At 34.2% G+C, this 18,005-nt stretch overlaps 1 protein-coding gene across 1 annotated transcript in view; it reads left to right on the top strand.

The window, feature by feature from the left end:
* Positions 1-18,005, top strand: part of KIF20B (kinesin family member 20B) — a 73,890-nt gene that overhangs the window by 31,195 nt on the left and 24,690 nt on the right. The window contains 8 exon segments of the mRNA XM_030334500.2: positions 2,346-2,555; positions 2,558-3,322; positions 3,325-3,577; positions 3,911-4,049; positions 10,938-10,977; positions 10,980-11,003; positions 11,006-11,055; positions 13,010-13,070. Of these exon segments, the coding sequence (XP_030190360.1) occupies positions 2,346-2,555; positions 2,558-3,322; positions 3,325-3,577; positions 3,911-4,049; positions 10,938-10,977; positions 10,980-11,003; positions 11,006-11,055; positions 13,010-13,070 (1,542 nt within the window).

The following is an 18,005-nucleotide window of genomic DNA, read 5'->3' as shown; positions in this document are numbered from 1 at the left end:
TAATACAACAAAATATTTTTTTCCCTTAAATTCACAACCACTTGGCCATTTCTCAGTTTTTTATGTTATTAGAGACTACAAGGAATATATATGTAAGGTACCCTATGAAACATAGTTATAACCACCATCTTTCCCCTTTAACTTCTACTAAAATCTCTGGAATAAAATATGTGAATCCTGTAACCACTAGGATAGGATCAGGGGGTTGATAGTGTTTCATAGATGCATGTTTTCTCTTCTTAAAAAGGAATGCAAAGCAATTTTCCTATGAAAGTGAATTTGCTTGTTTGAGGTCACTGTATCTGTACTTTGGGAAAGCTGGTAACCATGTAAACAGTCTAAGAAATAAGCCTTCAGGTAGCAATAAAGGAGGCAAACTAGAGACATGATACAGTCTGCTTACTTGTGATTGTTCAATCAAAACTGTACCTGTTATAACAAAATAGTAAGCAGTATACGTGTAAGTTGAGTATAGTGTAAATACTGAATTAAAGTGTTAACTGCATTCTTATTGTTTATGTGTAGTTTTTATAAGTTAACAATAGATACTGAAGAGTTTTTCCCATCTCTGTTGCTTGACTAATACTTTAATTTCTCCCTGACAAGCTGTTCTGAATATGTTGTATAAATCTTTTGATAGAAAACATTTAAAATTTTCTGGAAGAACAGTATGAGTATCTGAAAAAAAAATCAGGTACAAAACAAATTCGTTTGATTTACCTTATGTTTGTAATTATCCCAGTCTTGAAATACAGTAAAATTAAAAGAACAACATTATTTGATCACAAAAGTTTTATTGAGCTTTCTGTATTCACTTGAGGGTTTAGGGACTATATCCATATGGTATGCGTGACTCAAATTTCTCAACTTAGGATAGATAGGATCTATTTGTGAGTTCTGAATTTCTGATTATTCTCATTTTAAACTTGCTTAGATCCCATCTCTCCTCATGAAGGGTTCAGACAATTTTATAACTTGTCATTTTAAAGGGCAAGAGGATTCTTTTTTTAAAAAAAACATTTCTAAGTTATGAAAAAAAAAGTCCAGGACTCTTATCATCCTCATTTAGTTTTTTTAATTAGTCATTTCCACTGATGAAGTCATAGGTATAAATATAGCATGACAAGTAGAGAATTACATGAAATGGGAAGTAAAACAGACATCTGAACCAGTGGAGACTGGATCATTCCACTTTGGGACGACTCGCCCCAACTTTGTAAAAGGTTAGGAGACACTCAGATGGAAGAATAATATATTGGTTGAAGATTATTTAAAAAAAAAAATCCGTAAGAGGAAGTGGGCTAGTTTGTTGTAAAAATAGGGTAAATCTTTAAGATTCCAGAGTAGCTGGAATCCTTAGAATAAATTAAGAATCTTGAGGCGGTAAATTGGGAAGATGTAACTACAAACATAAGAAAAGCTTCAAAAATAAACTAAGCAGCTTTTAAGATAGAGGCTATACAGCAAGGGTAATGCCATGTTTTCCCCACCCTCTATGAGGCAGAGGACACAATGTGAGTTACAGATAATAAAACCTTATTCAGTGTGCTTTTAAAATTAGTCTGTATTAAAGAAAGATCTTGGGATTCCGAAATGAGATTGCACAGTTACCCAAGAGCATTTAGACAATTAGGTGAAGGAAATGAATACGGATTGTATTTGAAAAATAGAAATCTACTGATAAGGCTTGTTTTTGTATCCATACTGTTGAAACTGAGATAGGTGATGTTATTATTTCTGCTTTACATTTGAGGAAGTGGTCTTAGGGTTGGGGAGTTTATTGACAGTTATACAACTAGTGAAGAAGGGTAAGGCAATATCAGAGTTCTCAGAATTTCAACGGTTTCCCCCCCTAATTTTAGCTATTAAAATAGGTACTCAGTTTTCGAGTCATTAATTCAGTAGATCTGTAATACAATTGTACTTTAAAATTGTTCTTTAAGGTTTGGGATGTCCACCTTAACTGTCTCATTATGTGATTTCCTTCCCTCTGTCCCATGTTATAATGATAACAAAGACTTGTAGTAGAAAATTTAGATAATATTGAAAGTTATAAAAAGAAGAGAAAACTGGTAATCCTGCTCAGGTAGCTACCATCTATTTTGGCATGCTTCCTTTGCTAACTCTTTCTGCATTAATTTAAGGAACTATAATTTTTACATCAATGGGCTTATGTGGGTGTATGTTTTGCAACCTGTTTTTCCTTTTTCACTCAATGCCCTGTTTCTGTTTCTCATTAAAAGTTTGCTTTCATATTTTTTGTATGTTTTAATATTGGCCTATAGGGTAATTTTTTGGTTTTATTAAGGTTTGCCAGATTAATAACAGTTTTCTTATTTTTAAAGGACCTATCCACGTAACTCCAACTGAAGATGAAAAGAAAAGTGAAGAAGTGCAGAAGAGCATTTCAGAAGATGAGGAAGGCATTAGAATTTTACAAGAAAATAATGAAGAACTGAAAACATGTCTACTCATGGCTGAGAATGAACTTAAAAATGAAAAGGAAGAAAAAGCAGAATTAAACAAAAAGATCATTAGTTTGCAGCAGGAACTTTCTTTTCTGAAAAGAAGAGTTTGACTTTAAATATTGAGGTCCAACAAATTCAGTCAAACTATGATAATGCAGTTTCTGAATTACATGTGCAGAGAGGTATAAATCAAGAACAGGAGGAAAAGATTGAGAAATTGTCAAAGGAAATAGAAACCGCTAGAAAAAATATCACAACTAATGTTTCACAAATAAAAGCAATGCAAGCAAAAATAGATGAACTACGAATGCTTGATTCAGTTTCTCAGATAGCAAACATAGATTTACTCAATCTCCGGGATCTGTCAAGTGGCTTTCAAGAGGATAATTTACAGAATACACAGTTACACCTTTTAGATAATAATGATTTGGTAAGTAAGCAGGTTAACGAATATCATATTCAAGAACTCGGTAGGGAAAGTTCTTTCCACTCTAGTATTGAGGCCATTTGGGAAGAGTGTAAGGAGATAGTAAAAGCCTCTTCCAAAAAAAGTCATCAGATCCAGGAATTGGAACAACAAATAGAAAAATTACAGGCAGAATTAAGAGGCTGTATGGATGAAAACAATAGGCTAAAAACAGAGGAGAGGGAGAATAAAAATCAAGGTGACCTACTGAAAGAAAAAGAAAATCTTATACAACAGCTGAAACAAGAATTGCAAGAAAAAAACATTTCTCTTGATGTTCAAGTACGGCATGTAGTTGAAGGGAAGAGAGCACTTTCAGAACTTACACAAGATGTTACTTGCTATAAGATGAAAATAAAGGAACTTAAAGCAATCTTAGAAACTCAAAAGATGAATGTAGTCATTCAGCCAAGTTAGAACAAGAAATATTGGAAAAGGAATCTATCATCTCAAAGCTAGAGAGAAGTCTGAAGGAATTTCAAGCAAATCTTCAGGATTCTATTAAAAACACCAAAGATTTAAGTGAAAAGGAAATCAAGTTGAAAGAAGAAATCGCACAATTAACAAATAATTTGCAAGATGCAAAGCATTCACTTCAGTTAAAGGAAGAAGAAAATGAAACCAACCGGCAAAAAGCAGAAAAGTAAGATAAATGTTATTAAAATATTTAAAAATGTGCAAAGCATTTATTTTATTGGTTTTCCTATGTAGCTTTTAAATAATAGATGGGCATAACTTAATCTAATACAATATAGCATGTATGGTGAGTAAAGAACTTGAACTTTGTTCAAATAGGCCTTTGGAACCCAAAGTTATGTGCAAAAATCTGTTTATAAAATCACATGAAATCCTTTCTGAAGGACTCATTGGACATTCCAGGTTTGTGAAAAGAGAATTTTGTAGATCGTTAGCAGTTACACATATGATCTTATGTGTCTAGTGGTGGTCACTATAGAACATGATTTGTGTTCTTTAGGTTGAAAGAGGAGCTCTCTGCAAGCTCTGCTCTTACCCAGAATCTGAAAGCAGATCTTCAGAGGAAGGAAGAAGACTATGCTGAGCTGAAAGAGAAACTGGCTGATGCGAAAAAACAGATTGAGCAAGTACAGAAAGAGGTAGGTTGTTTGAAAAGTTGTATGGCCAACTTAAATAACAAAGATTGTTTCCCTTCCATAGCACATTTTTTAGACACAGATTGTAGAATGAAACAGAACATTTACCAACTCCATAATTTTTCTTAAAATGCTGAGAAAACTTATTTCACAGAAGAAAATTTAGCCAGTTTCAACAAACAGGAATGTTCAACGTTAAGAAAATATGTGGGGGAGGTTGATGGGGGAATAGGTGAAATAGGTGAGGGGGATTAAGAGTCCACCAATCATCATAAGCACGGGGTAATGTGTAGAATTGCTGAATCACTACTTTGTACACCTCAGACTAATATAACTGTATGTTAATTATCCTGGAATTAAAATAAAAAATTTAATAAATCTCAAAAAATAAAAAAATGTGCCTCATATAGGATTAGAATCTTTTTTTCTTTTAAGCACTGCCAAGTTCAAGTTCCCCCAGAAGTAAAAATGAAACTTGTTTGCAGATAATATTCATAAGTGTATGCAGTATAGTTGTAACAAGTTTTTATTAGTTTAATATTAAAATAGGAAATGTAATCACTGATTGCAAGTACAAAATACACAAAAGTATATACAGTGAGAAAAAAAACTCCCTCCTTCCTAGCCATCAAGTTTCTCTCCAAGGCATCAAACGATACCAGTTACTTTCTCTTTACTTCTTCCTCTCTCTAGCCTTCTTTCTTCTCTTTCTGTAAAAAAAAAAAAAAAAAAAAGGAAAATATCCTATAGACACTGTTGTGAATCTTAGTTTTTCACTTAATAGTGCATCTTGGCTGTCTTCTCATATCAGGATAATGTCAAGAGTCTCCAGGGGCGCCTGGGTGGCTCAGTCAGTTGAGTGTCCGACTTCCACTCAGGTCATGATTTCATGGTTCAAGGGTTTGAGCCCCACGTTGGACTCTGTGCTGACAGCTCAGAGCCTAGAGCCTGCTTCGGATTCCGTGTCTGTCTCTCTTTCTGTCCCGCCACCCTCACACTCTGTTTCTCTCTCTCAATAGTAAATAAACATTTAAAAAAAAAAAAAAAAAGAATCTCCAAATGAACTATTTTATGACTACAAACTGTATTTGCCATTAGTTAATTGGTCCTGTATTATTAGACAATTCAGATAATTTTGTCTTCTGCTGATTGAGCTTATGCAGCAAAGTCATTTGAACATTTACAAGAAATTCTGTGATACATAAATTCCCAAAAGTAGAATTTATGATTCACTGATTTGTGCATTTGTAATTTTGATGCATTTGTAATTTTGATACTCTCAATGCCAATTTGTAAGCCAGAGGTAATTATGAGAATAAGAGAATATTTTTTCCACCCTAATCCACAAAGTAGTATTTTATCATACTTTTTGATATTTGCTAATTTGACAGGTAAAGTATATATCTCACAGTAATTTAATTTGCATTTTTCTAATTATGAGTGAGCATCTTTTTGTTTAAAAGCCATTTATATTTTTTTCTATGAACTGTGTATTCATATCTTTGGCCTTTTAATTTGGGTTATTGATTTTTCTGTTTTTTTCAATTATTTTTGCTTTATAGGAGCTTATTACATATTTAGGAAATTAGCCTTTTTAAAGATATGAATTGAAGACCCCTTCTCATTGCTGTTTTTCTTAATAGGGTTCTTTTTTTGCCTTAGAGCAAATTTTGATTTTCATGTATTTAAATTTATTTATTTTTCTTTCATGACTTCTTTTTTTTTTTTAAATTTTTTTTTTTTTCAACGTTTATTTTTTTGGGACAGAGAGAGACAGAGCATGAACAGGGGAGGGCAGAGAGAGAGAGGGAGACACAGAATCGGAAACAGGCTCCAGGCTCTGAGCCATCAGCCCAGAGCCCGACGCGGGGCTCGAACTCACGGACCGCGAGATCGTGACCTGGCTGAAGTCGGACGCTTAACCGACTGCGCCACTCAGGCGCCCCTCTCTTTCATGACTTCTTGATTTTGTCTTGTACTTAGAGTTTTTCTAAAGCTGAAAGTTGCTTTTTTTAATAAATGTGGTTTTCTTTTTTTTTTTTTTTTTTTTAATTTTAAGCTTTTTATTTTTAAGTAATCTCTACACCCAATGTAGGGCTTGAACCCATAACCCCAAGATCGAGAGTTGCATGCTCTCCCAACTGAGCCAGCCAGGCACCCCTAAAAGCTGAAACAATTTTTAATTTTTTTTATTATTATTTTTTAATGTGTATTTATTTTTGAGAGAGACAGAGACAGTGCGAGCAGGGGGGGGCAGAGAGAGAGAGGGAGACAGAGAATCTGAAGCAGGCTCCAGGCTCTGAGCTGTCAGCACAGAGCCCGACATGGGGCTCGAACTCATGAATTGTGAAATCATGACCTGAGCCGAAGTTAGGTGCTCAACTGACTGAGCCACCCAAGTGCCCCAAAGCTGAAACGGTTTTAAAGAATTATTTTTATTATTACTTTGAGTTAGTTAAAAAGAATACTTAAATGTGTCTGGTCTGAAGAAATTGATATAGCAAATGCTTGTGGGCCCCATCCCTACTTATGCTTCCTACCTCCATAGAAGTTACTACATTGAACGTTTTGTGTTTAATCTTTCTTACCTTCTAAAAATATAATTTAAAACCATATTTATTCTTTATCTCTAAGTATATTGTATTTTTCTGAGACTTTTTATTTTTCACATATTTCTGAGATTCATTTATGTATATTGTAATAATCACTTTTACTGCTGTATAATACACCCTTGTGTGACCTTCTGCTATTTATTTATCCATTCGCCTATTGCCATTTAGGTTTTTTTTTTTTTTCTGTTTTTTGCTGTAGAAACAGCATTCCTCTTTTATACATGCCTGTGCATATACTTGTGTGAGAGTTTCTATTCCAAGGGGTGGAATTGTTGCATTAGACGATGTGAAGGGGTATTATTGCCATTTGGAATTGCATTCCTCTGATAATTAATGAAGTCCAGCATCTATTCATGTGTTTATTGGCTATTTGTCTGTTCTGGTTACTAACTATTCTGTGAAATCATTTGTTAATATTTTCTCTTAATTGTGCTTTTTTTTTTAATTAGTGTGTAGTATTTCTTTATTCTTGATTCTTTGTCAGTTAAATATGTCACAAATATCTTCTGTTTTGTTGTCTTTTGATGATTGAAGTTCTTTATTTAAAATTTTTTTAGGGGCGCCTGGGTGGCGCAGTCGGTTGAGCGTCCGACTTCAGCCAGGTCACGATCTCGCGGTCCGTGAGTTCAAGCCCCGCGTCGGGCTCTGAGCTGACCGCTCAGAGCCTGGAGCCTGTTTCAGATTCTGTGTCTTCCTCTCTCTCTGCCCCTCCCCCGTTCATGCTCTGTCTCTCTCTGTCCCAAAAATAAAAAACGTTGGAAAAAAAAAATTAAAAAAAAAAAAAATAAAAAAAATAAAAATAAAATCTTTTTTTAATATTTATTTTTGAGAGAGAGAGAGAGAGACAGGCAGGGCACAAGTGGGGAAGGGCAGAGAGAAAGGGAGACACAGAATCCAAAATAGGCTGCAGGCTCCAAGCTGTCAGCATAGAGCCCGACGTGGGGCTCAAACCCACAAACCGTGAGATCATAACCTGAGCCGAAGTCACACACTTAACTGAGCCTGAAGTTCTTTATTTTAATAGTTTTATTTTTTACCATTCTTTTGAAAACCAGACCACTTCATTTTTCAAATGTACTTAAAAGCCAGCATCTGTCAGTGCTCCACTTATTTCTATGATTCTTATTTTCACTCAGTTTTTATCTCTGTATTTCTTAACTTTTTTTTTTGCTAATTCTTCAATGCATTTAAAAAGATTAAATTTATTTTTTTTTCATCCAGTATATATATATTTTTTCAACAGAGGATTGGTTAGTTTATTCTAAACCATTTGAAATTGAAGTTCTGGAATAGTTTATTATTTAATGTAAAAAAAATGCCCATTATAAGATAGCATTAATGTAAATTAAAAATGAATAAAAAAGTTAGAATGGATATGAACTTTCTGATTAAATAAGCAACAATTTTCATGACCATTAGGTCTGTCTAGTAAAGAAAAGGAAGGGGGAGAGAAGCTCTTGCTATGGACCCAGTTCCCCTCTGCACTTTTTTGGATAGAGGTTCTTTTCTTTCTCTGCCAGCTCCTTAAGCACTGTGATGCCTGGAAGCTTTGGCCTAAGTTCTGTTTCTTCATTTATAGTGATTTGTAGAGATGTGTAAATTGTATTTCTCATTGTTTCATCAGCACAATTTATAATTTATAAAGTTTTCAGAATCATCAGTATAAATAGCAGGATTCTGATTTAAGTACAAAGTTAAGAGCTAAGCTTTCATGATAATATGGGAAAATGCTTGTGTTATAATATTAATAATAGAAGGTGAACCCACTTTTATATATAGTCAAACCTTGAACAGATAAATTTGAGCTGTGCAGGTCCACTCTTTTCTTTTCTCTAGCTTTACTTTATTGTAAGAACACAGTATATAATACATATAACATACACATGTGTTCATTGACTTTATGATATTGGTAAGGCACGTGGTCAGGTTTTTGGAGAGTCAAAAGTAATATGTCGGGGCACCTAGGTGGCTCAGTCGTTAAGTGTTCGACTCCTGGTTTTGGCTCAGGTCATGATCTCACAGTTCATGAGTTCGAGCCCTGTGTCAGGCTCTTTGCTGAAAGTGTGAAGCCTGATTGGGATTTCAATCTCCCTCTCTCTCTGACTCTCCCTGGCTTGCTCTCTCTTTGCTCTCTCTCTCTTTCTCTCTCTCTCAAAAACTAAATAAGTAAACATAAAAATATTAAAAAGTAATACGTCAATTTTTGACTGCATAGAAGATATGTATCCCTAACCTCTGCATTGTTCAAGGGTCAAGTGTATATGGTAAGATTAAAAGTTTGTGAACAATCTGCATTAAAATATAGACTGCAAGGAAATATAAAATATTACATATTTGATTAACTTAGGCAGTGGCATAGGTAACTCTTTTAAACCTCTATTGTTGCATTTATTACTATCTTATAGTATGTATTCATTATAATAAGGGAAATATAACAACGTTTTTAATCAGTGGAAGGAAAAATAAATATACCACCATAGGTAAAATGTAAAAACCTATGGAGTTTCATATAAGTATATACAGAAAGTTTCGAAGTTACGTGACAAATATTTTAATGGTAGATTAGATGAGGAATGTTAGACAGTAAAGATGACCTAAACTATAATTAGATAATAGGAAAATTCTTAGATCAGTAAGCTAAAAGCAATGTGGTATAATTTGGAAAAGCATTTGTTCGTTACTCAGAAGATTTGGATCCTTCGCTTTCTAGACACGTAACTTCCTGGTTTAAGATACTATTTCTGAGCACCATGATTATCAGTAAGCATTCTCAAGGATGGTATAATTAACTTCTATTCACATGGAACCAGTTACTTAATAGTTCATTTTTCCAATTAAATAATAGCTCCTTTTTCTAATTAAAAACTTAATTGTATATATTATTTGGAAATATTTCTTAACATTTCTCATTTCTCTCTTCTGTTTAAACATGACCACTCTTGCCAGTCCATCTATCTTTTTTTAGATCTTTGTGTATGCATTTGACTTAATATATGTATGTAACGGCTGTGTACTTGTATGTGTCTATTTTTATAAATGGAATCATGTATATTAAATAGTGCTTTTTAACTCTAGTTTTGAGATTTTTTTTCACACCACTATTTACAGGGTATCTCCCCTTCTCTCAAATCCAACAACCTTTCAATCCCTCTTTTTATGTTTTATTGTATATGACCACTGTTACCCTAATGATGGTTATTAAGGGTATTTTTTCTTTTTCAAAATAATATGTAGTGTCAATGTAAGTAATAATAATGACAACAACAATAATAGCTTACTCTGGGTCAGTTATTCTGAGTTTACATAAACATTTAATTCTCAGACATATTAGGGGTAGGCATTGTTTTTAACTTCCATTTAATGGATAAGGAAACATGTACTGAGAGATCTAACTTGTCCAAGTTCACTTAGCTAACAAATGGTAGAGCCAGGATGGAAACTAAGGTGGTCCTTATGTGCATATTCGTGCAGCACACAGTCTTTATTTCTTGTTGGCTGATAGTTTATGGCTGTAAAATTGGTAAGGATGGTTTTATTACTCTAAGTCCCATATTTTTTAAACAAAATAAAAAATATTATTAATGTATGATTATAAAGGTAATATGTATCTATTGTGTAGTAAATTTGGAACATTCAAAAAGCCTAAAAAGAAATTTAAAAATTCCCTGAAACCAAACCACTCAGAGCTACTATTATGGTATTTCCATGCTTTTTATGAAGGGGAGCTTTTTTCAGTTTATAGCCTTCATTTTATGAGATCTCTAGGATTGTTAGAGAATTGTAGAATTATGTTACCAGTAATCAAAAATCAGTTGACCTTCACTTGCGTGGATAACTTTTGATCTTATGATTGTTCCATTTTCATCCTCTGTGGGCCATTGTTAGCTTTTAAAGTATTTCTTGTATTACTGATCCCATTACTCAGTAAACCTTGGAAACCTGAGCCAGTATTTTCCTCATAGAGTATCTCTATTGATTTTTCTGTGATAATGATTTTGCTGTTGCAAGGTGCTATGTTGATTCTTTTTTAGAGCACTTAGAGAATTTGAAATTCTTAAAATATTATAAGAAGAAAGTGATCTTTTCATATGCACTCTCCTTTAGTGTATTAAGACATTTCCTATAATTTGAAGCCATATCATAATGTTAGACTCTGTAATTTTTCTAATGGGTTTTAAAGGATATGAATCTTTGAACCAGTGGCCATGAATTTTAAACAACAAAAAGCAGTTAGTATTATAAAAAACATTTAATTTGTTTTATAAACATTACTTTGTAGGTATCTGTAATGCGTGATGAGGAGAAATTGCTGAGAATGAAATCAATGAACTGGAGAAAAAGAAAAACCGTGTTCTCAGGAAATAGATATGAAACAGCGAACCATTCAGCAACTCAAGGTAACAGTTTTGTTTTTAAAATAGTTTAAGTAGATTTTGTTGGTGTATTTTAGTATCTACTTAAATGTATCCATTCTTACAACAAATTCTCTTTTGGCTATTTCTGGAATCTAAAATTTTTTTTAATTACTTAAAATTAAGTATGGCCATAGTGATTTGCTTCTAATGAATAGAGTACGGAAAGGAAAAGGTAGTATCTTTACAGTAGAGAAACCTGGCAGGTAGCACCTTAACCAGGTGTTCAAGAATAGCGTCACCAGTAGTAAGTCATGTTGAGACCATGTGCTTCCTGATAGGATGTGTCCAGAAGGGCAGGGCCATCTCATGTGGTATTTTACCCCCAAATCCATAATCTCAGTTTAATTAGGAGAAAACATCAGACAAACCCAAACTGAGGATGTTCTCCGAAATACCCGACCAGTAAAAAGTGTCAAGGTTATTAAAGAAAAAGATTACCAAGGAATTCTCACAGAATAGAGGAGACTAAGGGGAAATGATTGCTAAATGCAATCTTCGATCCTGTATGGGATCCTAGAAGAGAAAAAGGATGTCACTGGAGAAACTGGTGAAATCCAAATAAAGTCTGTAGTGTTCATTAGCATTATTGCATCAGTGCTAATTTCTTTTTTCATACAAAGATGATTTTTTCCATATTTTAAATATTAATAGAGAATGGAGACTCAACTGCTCATTCTTCTGTCCAGTGTTTTGCAATTTTTAAATAAATGTACTTTGATAATGTAAGAGTTAACATTAGGGGAAGCTATGTGGAGGTTATACAGGAGATCTCTTCTATCTTTGCAACTCTTTTGTGAATCTAAAATCATTTCAAAATAAAAAGTAAAAAGAAAGTGAAGCTCATGTTCTAAAAAAAATATTTTTCAAAAGGACACTTAAAAAGCAAAATCCCTTTATAAGTGATTATATTTTGCTTGACATCAATTAAGTGGATTGGGCAACAATAAAAAGAATGAATTTGTTGTATTCTTTGCATGTTTGCTTTTAAATGAAGCAAACCAATGAATATTCAGATATAAACACATGATTTAAATTTTTTTTAATGTTTATTTCTTGAAAGAGAGAGAGAGAGAGAAACAGAGCATGAGTAGGGGGAGGGGCAGAGAGAGAGAGGGAGACACAGAATCTGATGCAGGCTCTAGGCTCTGAGCTGTCAGTACAGAGCCCGACGCGAGGCTGGAACTCACAAACGGTGTCATGACCTGAGCCGAAGTCAGATGATCAACTGACTGAGCCACCCAGGTGCCCCAACACATGATTTAATTTTTAACTGAATGTAATCCTAATAAAGCAGCCTGTACTTTCATAATAGGATTCAGAGATTTCCAGGTTCTGTAATGATTCATTGTAAAATTTATAAAGTAAGGAGATAGTGTTGACACTGAATGAGACAGGGAATGAAGGATTACCAGATAGGTTAAAACTAGAATTGGAAGATTTCCAGTGTCCATAATTTAGTCTTGCCTTTGTGGCTCCTGTTATTTTTTTCAAACTTCCCAGCTACTTTCTATGTAGAGGGTTTGGAGGACCCTATTTTTTCACCTTTTTAAGTTTATTGATAGGGAACTTTTTTTTATGGTTTTCCTTGTTCCTTCTATTGTTAAATGTATAGTGAGCCTCCATATCCTCATTTCTACTTTTTTGGTGTATAAGAGAAACCTGGTAGCTTAAAATATTGAGTAAATAAAATGACTGGGCAGTAACTTTGAGGTAGATTAAAGGTATCAAGTTGTTTTTGTTTTTGTTTTTCTTATTACTACTCTCACCCTGCCCTTTTGTCCAAGGTGAAAAAACTTGGAAGTTTGAGACTAGTAATCAGCCTTGTAGGAGAGAGATTTCAAACCTAACATTGAACCTTATTTTTAAATCCCAATATTAAATATTGGTGTGCATTTTAGTTATATTTGCATTTAATTCCTGTTGTTTCATTTTGCAGGAGCAGTTAAATAATCAGAATGTGAAAGAAGCTATACAACAGTATGAGAGAGTATGCAAAGGTCAGGAGCAAATCTCTATTTCCGGTACTAAATAACGGCATAACAATTGATTTAGCATTTTCCTCTGAAAATTATAAAGTAAGGTCAACATAAGATGTAACTGTATCAAAGGAGAAAAGCATTGATTTTTTTTTTTTTTTTTTTTTTTTTTTTTTGAGAGAGACAGAGCACAAGCAGGAGAGGGGCAGAGAGAGAAAGGGAGAGAGAATCCCAAGCAGTCTCTGTGCAGTCAGCACAAAGCCTGATGCAGGGCTCGAATTCACGATACCATGAGATCATGACCTGCGCCAAAATCAAGAGTCCCAGACGCTTAACCAGCTGAGCCACCCAGGCGCCACAGAAAAGCATTGATCCTAATAAGTAACTTGTCAACATAAAGTTTATTCTTAGAAAAATAAAACATTAAAAAATGCTCAGTTAAAGGAATATGATTTCTAGATAATGGCCACTATTTTCTGAAAAACAAAGTCGGTTACATAGGTCACGATGAATGGAATAGATTTCTAGCAAAATCATGTAAGAATATATGTCAAGTAAAACATCTTTAAAATATTTTTAAAAAGTTTTTAAAAACCATTAAGTACTTCAGCTTCACATCTTATGTGCTGAATTGTGCTTTTTTTACTCAAATTTTACTTTTAAATTTGAAATGTAAAATTACCTTTGTAGATGATACATCTTTCTATTTGTGATATTATGTGCATTCCTCTACTGCCCGTCACTCATCCCTCAATCTCTTAGTTGTGTGGTTAGTAGAGCTGGGATTTGAACGTAGGTCTGTTTCATTCTTAAGTTTCAGATTCTCTTCACTAATTCATGCTATTTGTATTCGGTCAACTAAAAAGAAGGGGTAGGTCAACCAGAATATTTGTTTAGATGATTTGGACATTTGTGGGATTAACTAGGATCAAATATTTGAGTGTGTGTATGCATAAATATACTGTGTATATATCTGCACACTGTCCTAGTTTCTCCTGCCTGCCTTTTTAGGCTTTTGTCCCTTAACATTTCTTATTTCTATAATGCTTTTAGGGATTTTCTTTACTTTGACTCTTTTGTCATTGTTGATAAATGTGAATAGATCTTAGCTATTCTGAAAAAGCATGCCCTTGGACCAGGATATAGTTTCTATCATATTTTAATTTTTCCTCTCATTGCACAGTATTGAGAACTGTGGCATAGGCCCATTTTGACAACTTTAATCTGACTTCCATGCTCTTGAAACTTGCTCCCAAGTCACTTATAACCTATGTATTTTCAAATCTATTAGCTTTTTGCAATCCCTCCTTTCCTTTGTCCTTTCTTTTATTTTGACATAATTATTCACTCTCCTCCTTTTCCTCCTTTTCATTTTTTATGTAGCATTTATTGTGTGTGAGTATATTTTTTTTCTAAATAAAATGGTAAATATGTAGCTTCCCCCCTTTTGAGACTTGTCTCAGCTGTTGTGATATGTTCTGTACCAGTTGCTGCCTGTCTCTCAGAATGAGCCTCAGCCACTGTGGCAACTTTCCTAACGAAGGCCTCATCCTCTTTGTTCCTTTTGTTTTCTCACTTGAGAGTTCATTCACTCCTGTGATTTCATTCCCCAACAAACACAAAGGGCATTTTCACTTTGGCTTCTATATGTCCATTTAAACACTGAGTGCCATTTACTTAGCTATCTTAGTATAAAATTCTTGTTTTAAAAATTGAGCTATAATACCTAATAATTACCTTTTAAAAGTGTAATGCTGAGTGCATTTTAGTAAATTCACAGGGTTGTACAATCACTATCATTATCTAATTCCAGAACATTTTCATCACCCAAAAAAGAAACCCTATACCCATTAGCTGTCAATCCTCAGTCCCTGTCATCTACTAACATACTTTCTGTCTCTGGCTTTGCCTGTTGCAGACATTTCATGAAATGGATGCATACAATATGTGGCCTTTTGTGTCTCACTTTCTTTCCCTTAGCATGTTTTCAAGTTTCATCCATACTGTAGCATGTATCAGTACTATATTCCTTTTTATGGCTGAATAATATTCCATCACAACAAATATACCACATTTTATTTATATATCCGTTGATGGACATGGGTTATTTTTACTTTTTGGCTTTTATGACTATTTGTGTATAAATTTTGGGGTGGACATATGTTTTCAGTTCTCTTGGAGATATATATCCAGGAGTGGAACTACTGGGTCATACGATGATAGCTCTGTAATTAAGTTTTTGAGGAACTATGAAATTTTCCCTCAATGGCTATACCATTTTACATTCTTACTAACAGTGAATGAAAGCTCTCCAAATAGTTACCAGAATTTGTTATTTTTCATTTAAAAATTTATAGTATTAGTTTCCTAGGGCTGTTCTAACAAAGTATCACAAACTTGGTGCTTAAGACAATGGAAGTTTCTTTTCTCACGGCCCTGAAAGCAAGAAATCTGAAGGTATTGATAGGCATATGCTTCTTTTGAAGGTTCTGGGGAAGAATCTTTCCTTGTCTCTTCTGATTTCTAATGCTTGATGGCAGTCCTTTGTGTTCATTGGCTTATGGCAGCATAACTCCAATCTGTCTCTGTTTTAACGTGGCCATCTTTCTGGTTTTTTTTTTTTTTTTTTTAGTTTTTTTAATGTTTTACTTATTTTTAAGACAGACTATGAGTGGGGATGGGGCAGAGAGAAAGGGAGACACAGAATCTGAAGCAGGTTCCAGGCTCTGAGCTGTCAGCACAGAGCCCGACGCGGAGCTCGAACTCACAAACTGTGAGATCATGACCTGAGCCCAAGTCGGACGCTCAACTGACTGACCCATCCGGGTGCACCCTTTTTTTTTTTTAATTTCTTAATGTTTAACTTATTATTTTTTTTTTTTAATTTTTTTTTCAATGTTTTTATCTATTTTTGGGACAGAGAGAGACAGAGCATGAACGGGGGAGGGGCAGAGAGAGAGGGAGACACAGAATCGGAAACAGGCTCCAGGCTCTGACCCATCAGCCCAGAGCCCGACACGGGGCTCAAACTCACGGACCGCGAGATCGTGACCTGAGCTGAAGTCAGACACTTAACCGACTGCGCCACCCAGGCGCCCATGTTTAACTTATTTTTAAGACAGAGAGAGAGAGCGTGATGAGTGGGGATAGGGAACATGGCCATCTTTCTTATGGGTGTGTCTGTATTGGTGTCTTCTCCCTATGTGTCTCTGTCCAGATTACCCTCTTCTTAAAAGAAGACCAGTCATATTGGATTTAGGGCCCACTCTAATCTAGTTTACCTTATTCCTAACTTGCTTATATCTGCAACTACTCTATTTGCAAATAAGGTCATATTCATCGTAGGTGGCCATGAATTTTTTGGGGGGGACACTAACCTAACATGCAGGTAGGTATAAAGTATTATGTCATTGTGATTTTGATTTGCATTTCCCTAATGACTATTGGTATTGAGCATCTTGTCTTGTGCTATAGGCCACTTGTATATCTTTGGAGAAATTGAAGTCCTTTGCCCATGTTTCATTTGGGTTATTTGTCTTTTTATTATGGTGTTGTAAGACTTCTTTATATATTCTGGATACATGACTTATCAGATAGATTTGCAAATGTTTTCTCCCATTCTGTGGGTTGTTTTTCACTCCCTTGATTGTGTCCTTTGATGCATAAAAGTTTTGGATGAAGTCCCATTTATCTGTTTTGACTGATTGTATTTTAGGTATCATGTCTAAGAAACTGTTGCTTAATCCAAAGTCATCTGTGTTTTCTTCTAAGAGTTTTAAGCTTTTAGCTCTTATATTTAGATTTTTGATTCATTTTGAGTTAATCTACTTGAGTTATAGTTTTGTATATGGTGTAAGGTAGGGGTGTCTAACTTAATTTTATGTATGAAGATTCAGTTGTCCCAGAACCAATTTTTGAAAAGGCTCTTCTTTCCCCTACTGCATTGTCTTCTTTCCCCTACTGCATTGTCCCCTACATGCACCTTTGTTGAAAATCAGTTGATCATCAATGTAAGGGTTTATTTCTGGACTTTCAATGCCATTACCACACTGTATTGTTATTATAGTTTTACAGTAAGTTCTGAAATTAGGAAGTGTTATTTTGGCTATTTTGGGTTCATTGCATTTGCGCATGAATTTTAGAATCAGCTTGTCATTTTCTGCAAACAAGCCAGCTAAAATTTTAATGGAAATTGTGTTATATCTTGAGGATCTGTTTGGGGAAATTGTCAACCAAATGTGGAACATCTTTTCATTTAGCTAGGCCTTCTATAATTCCTTTCAGTGATATTTTTTTATTTTTTAGTGTATACATTTTGCACATCTTTTGTTAATTCATTTCTAACTGTTTTATTCTTTGTAATGCTATTGAAAATGGAATTGTTTCCTTAATACCGTTTTTTGGATTGTTAATTGCTAGTATATAGAAACACAATAGATTTAATTATATTTATCTTGTATCTTGTAAACTTGCTGAACTACTTTATGAACTCTAATAGGGTTTTCTCTCTTTCTGTCTCTTTCTTCTTATGTACAGTATCATGTCATCTGCAAATAAAGGTGGTTTTACTTCTTTGTTTTCATTCTTTTTGACTTTTATTTCTTGTTCTTGTTTAAGTGCTCTGGCTAAAACCTCCAGAACAGTGTTGAATAAAAGTGATGAGCGTGGACATTTTTGTCTTATTCCTGATTGTAGGGGGAAAGTTTTCATTCTTTAACCACTATGTATAATGTTAGGTGTTGGGTTTTTGTAGATGCTTTTTATCAGGTTGTGGAAGTTTGTTCCCTTCTTTCTGTTCCTAGTTCATAGGGTGTTTTTATCATTAAAATGTGTTGAATTTTGTCAAATGTCTTTTTCTGCATCCATCGAGACAATTGTATGGTTTTATTCTTAATTAATTAGGTGTATTGCATTGATTGGTTTTCATATGTTGAACTAAACTTGCATGCCTGGGAT

Source organism: Lynx canadensis, chromosome D2 (assembly GCF_007474595.2).
Source record: "Lynx canadensis isolate LIC74 chromosome D2, mLynCan4.pri.v2, whole genome shotgun sequence".
In the NCBI taxonomy this organism is placed as follows: domain Eukaryota; kingdom Metazoa; phylum Chordata; class Mammalia; order Carnivora; family Felidae; genus Lynx; species Lynx canadensis.
This window is presented reverse-complemented; position numbering and strand designations above follow the sequence as displayed.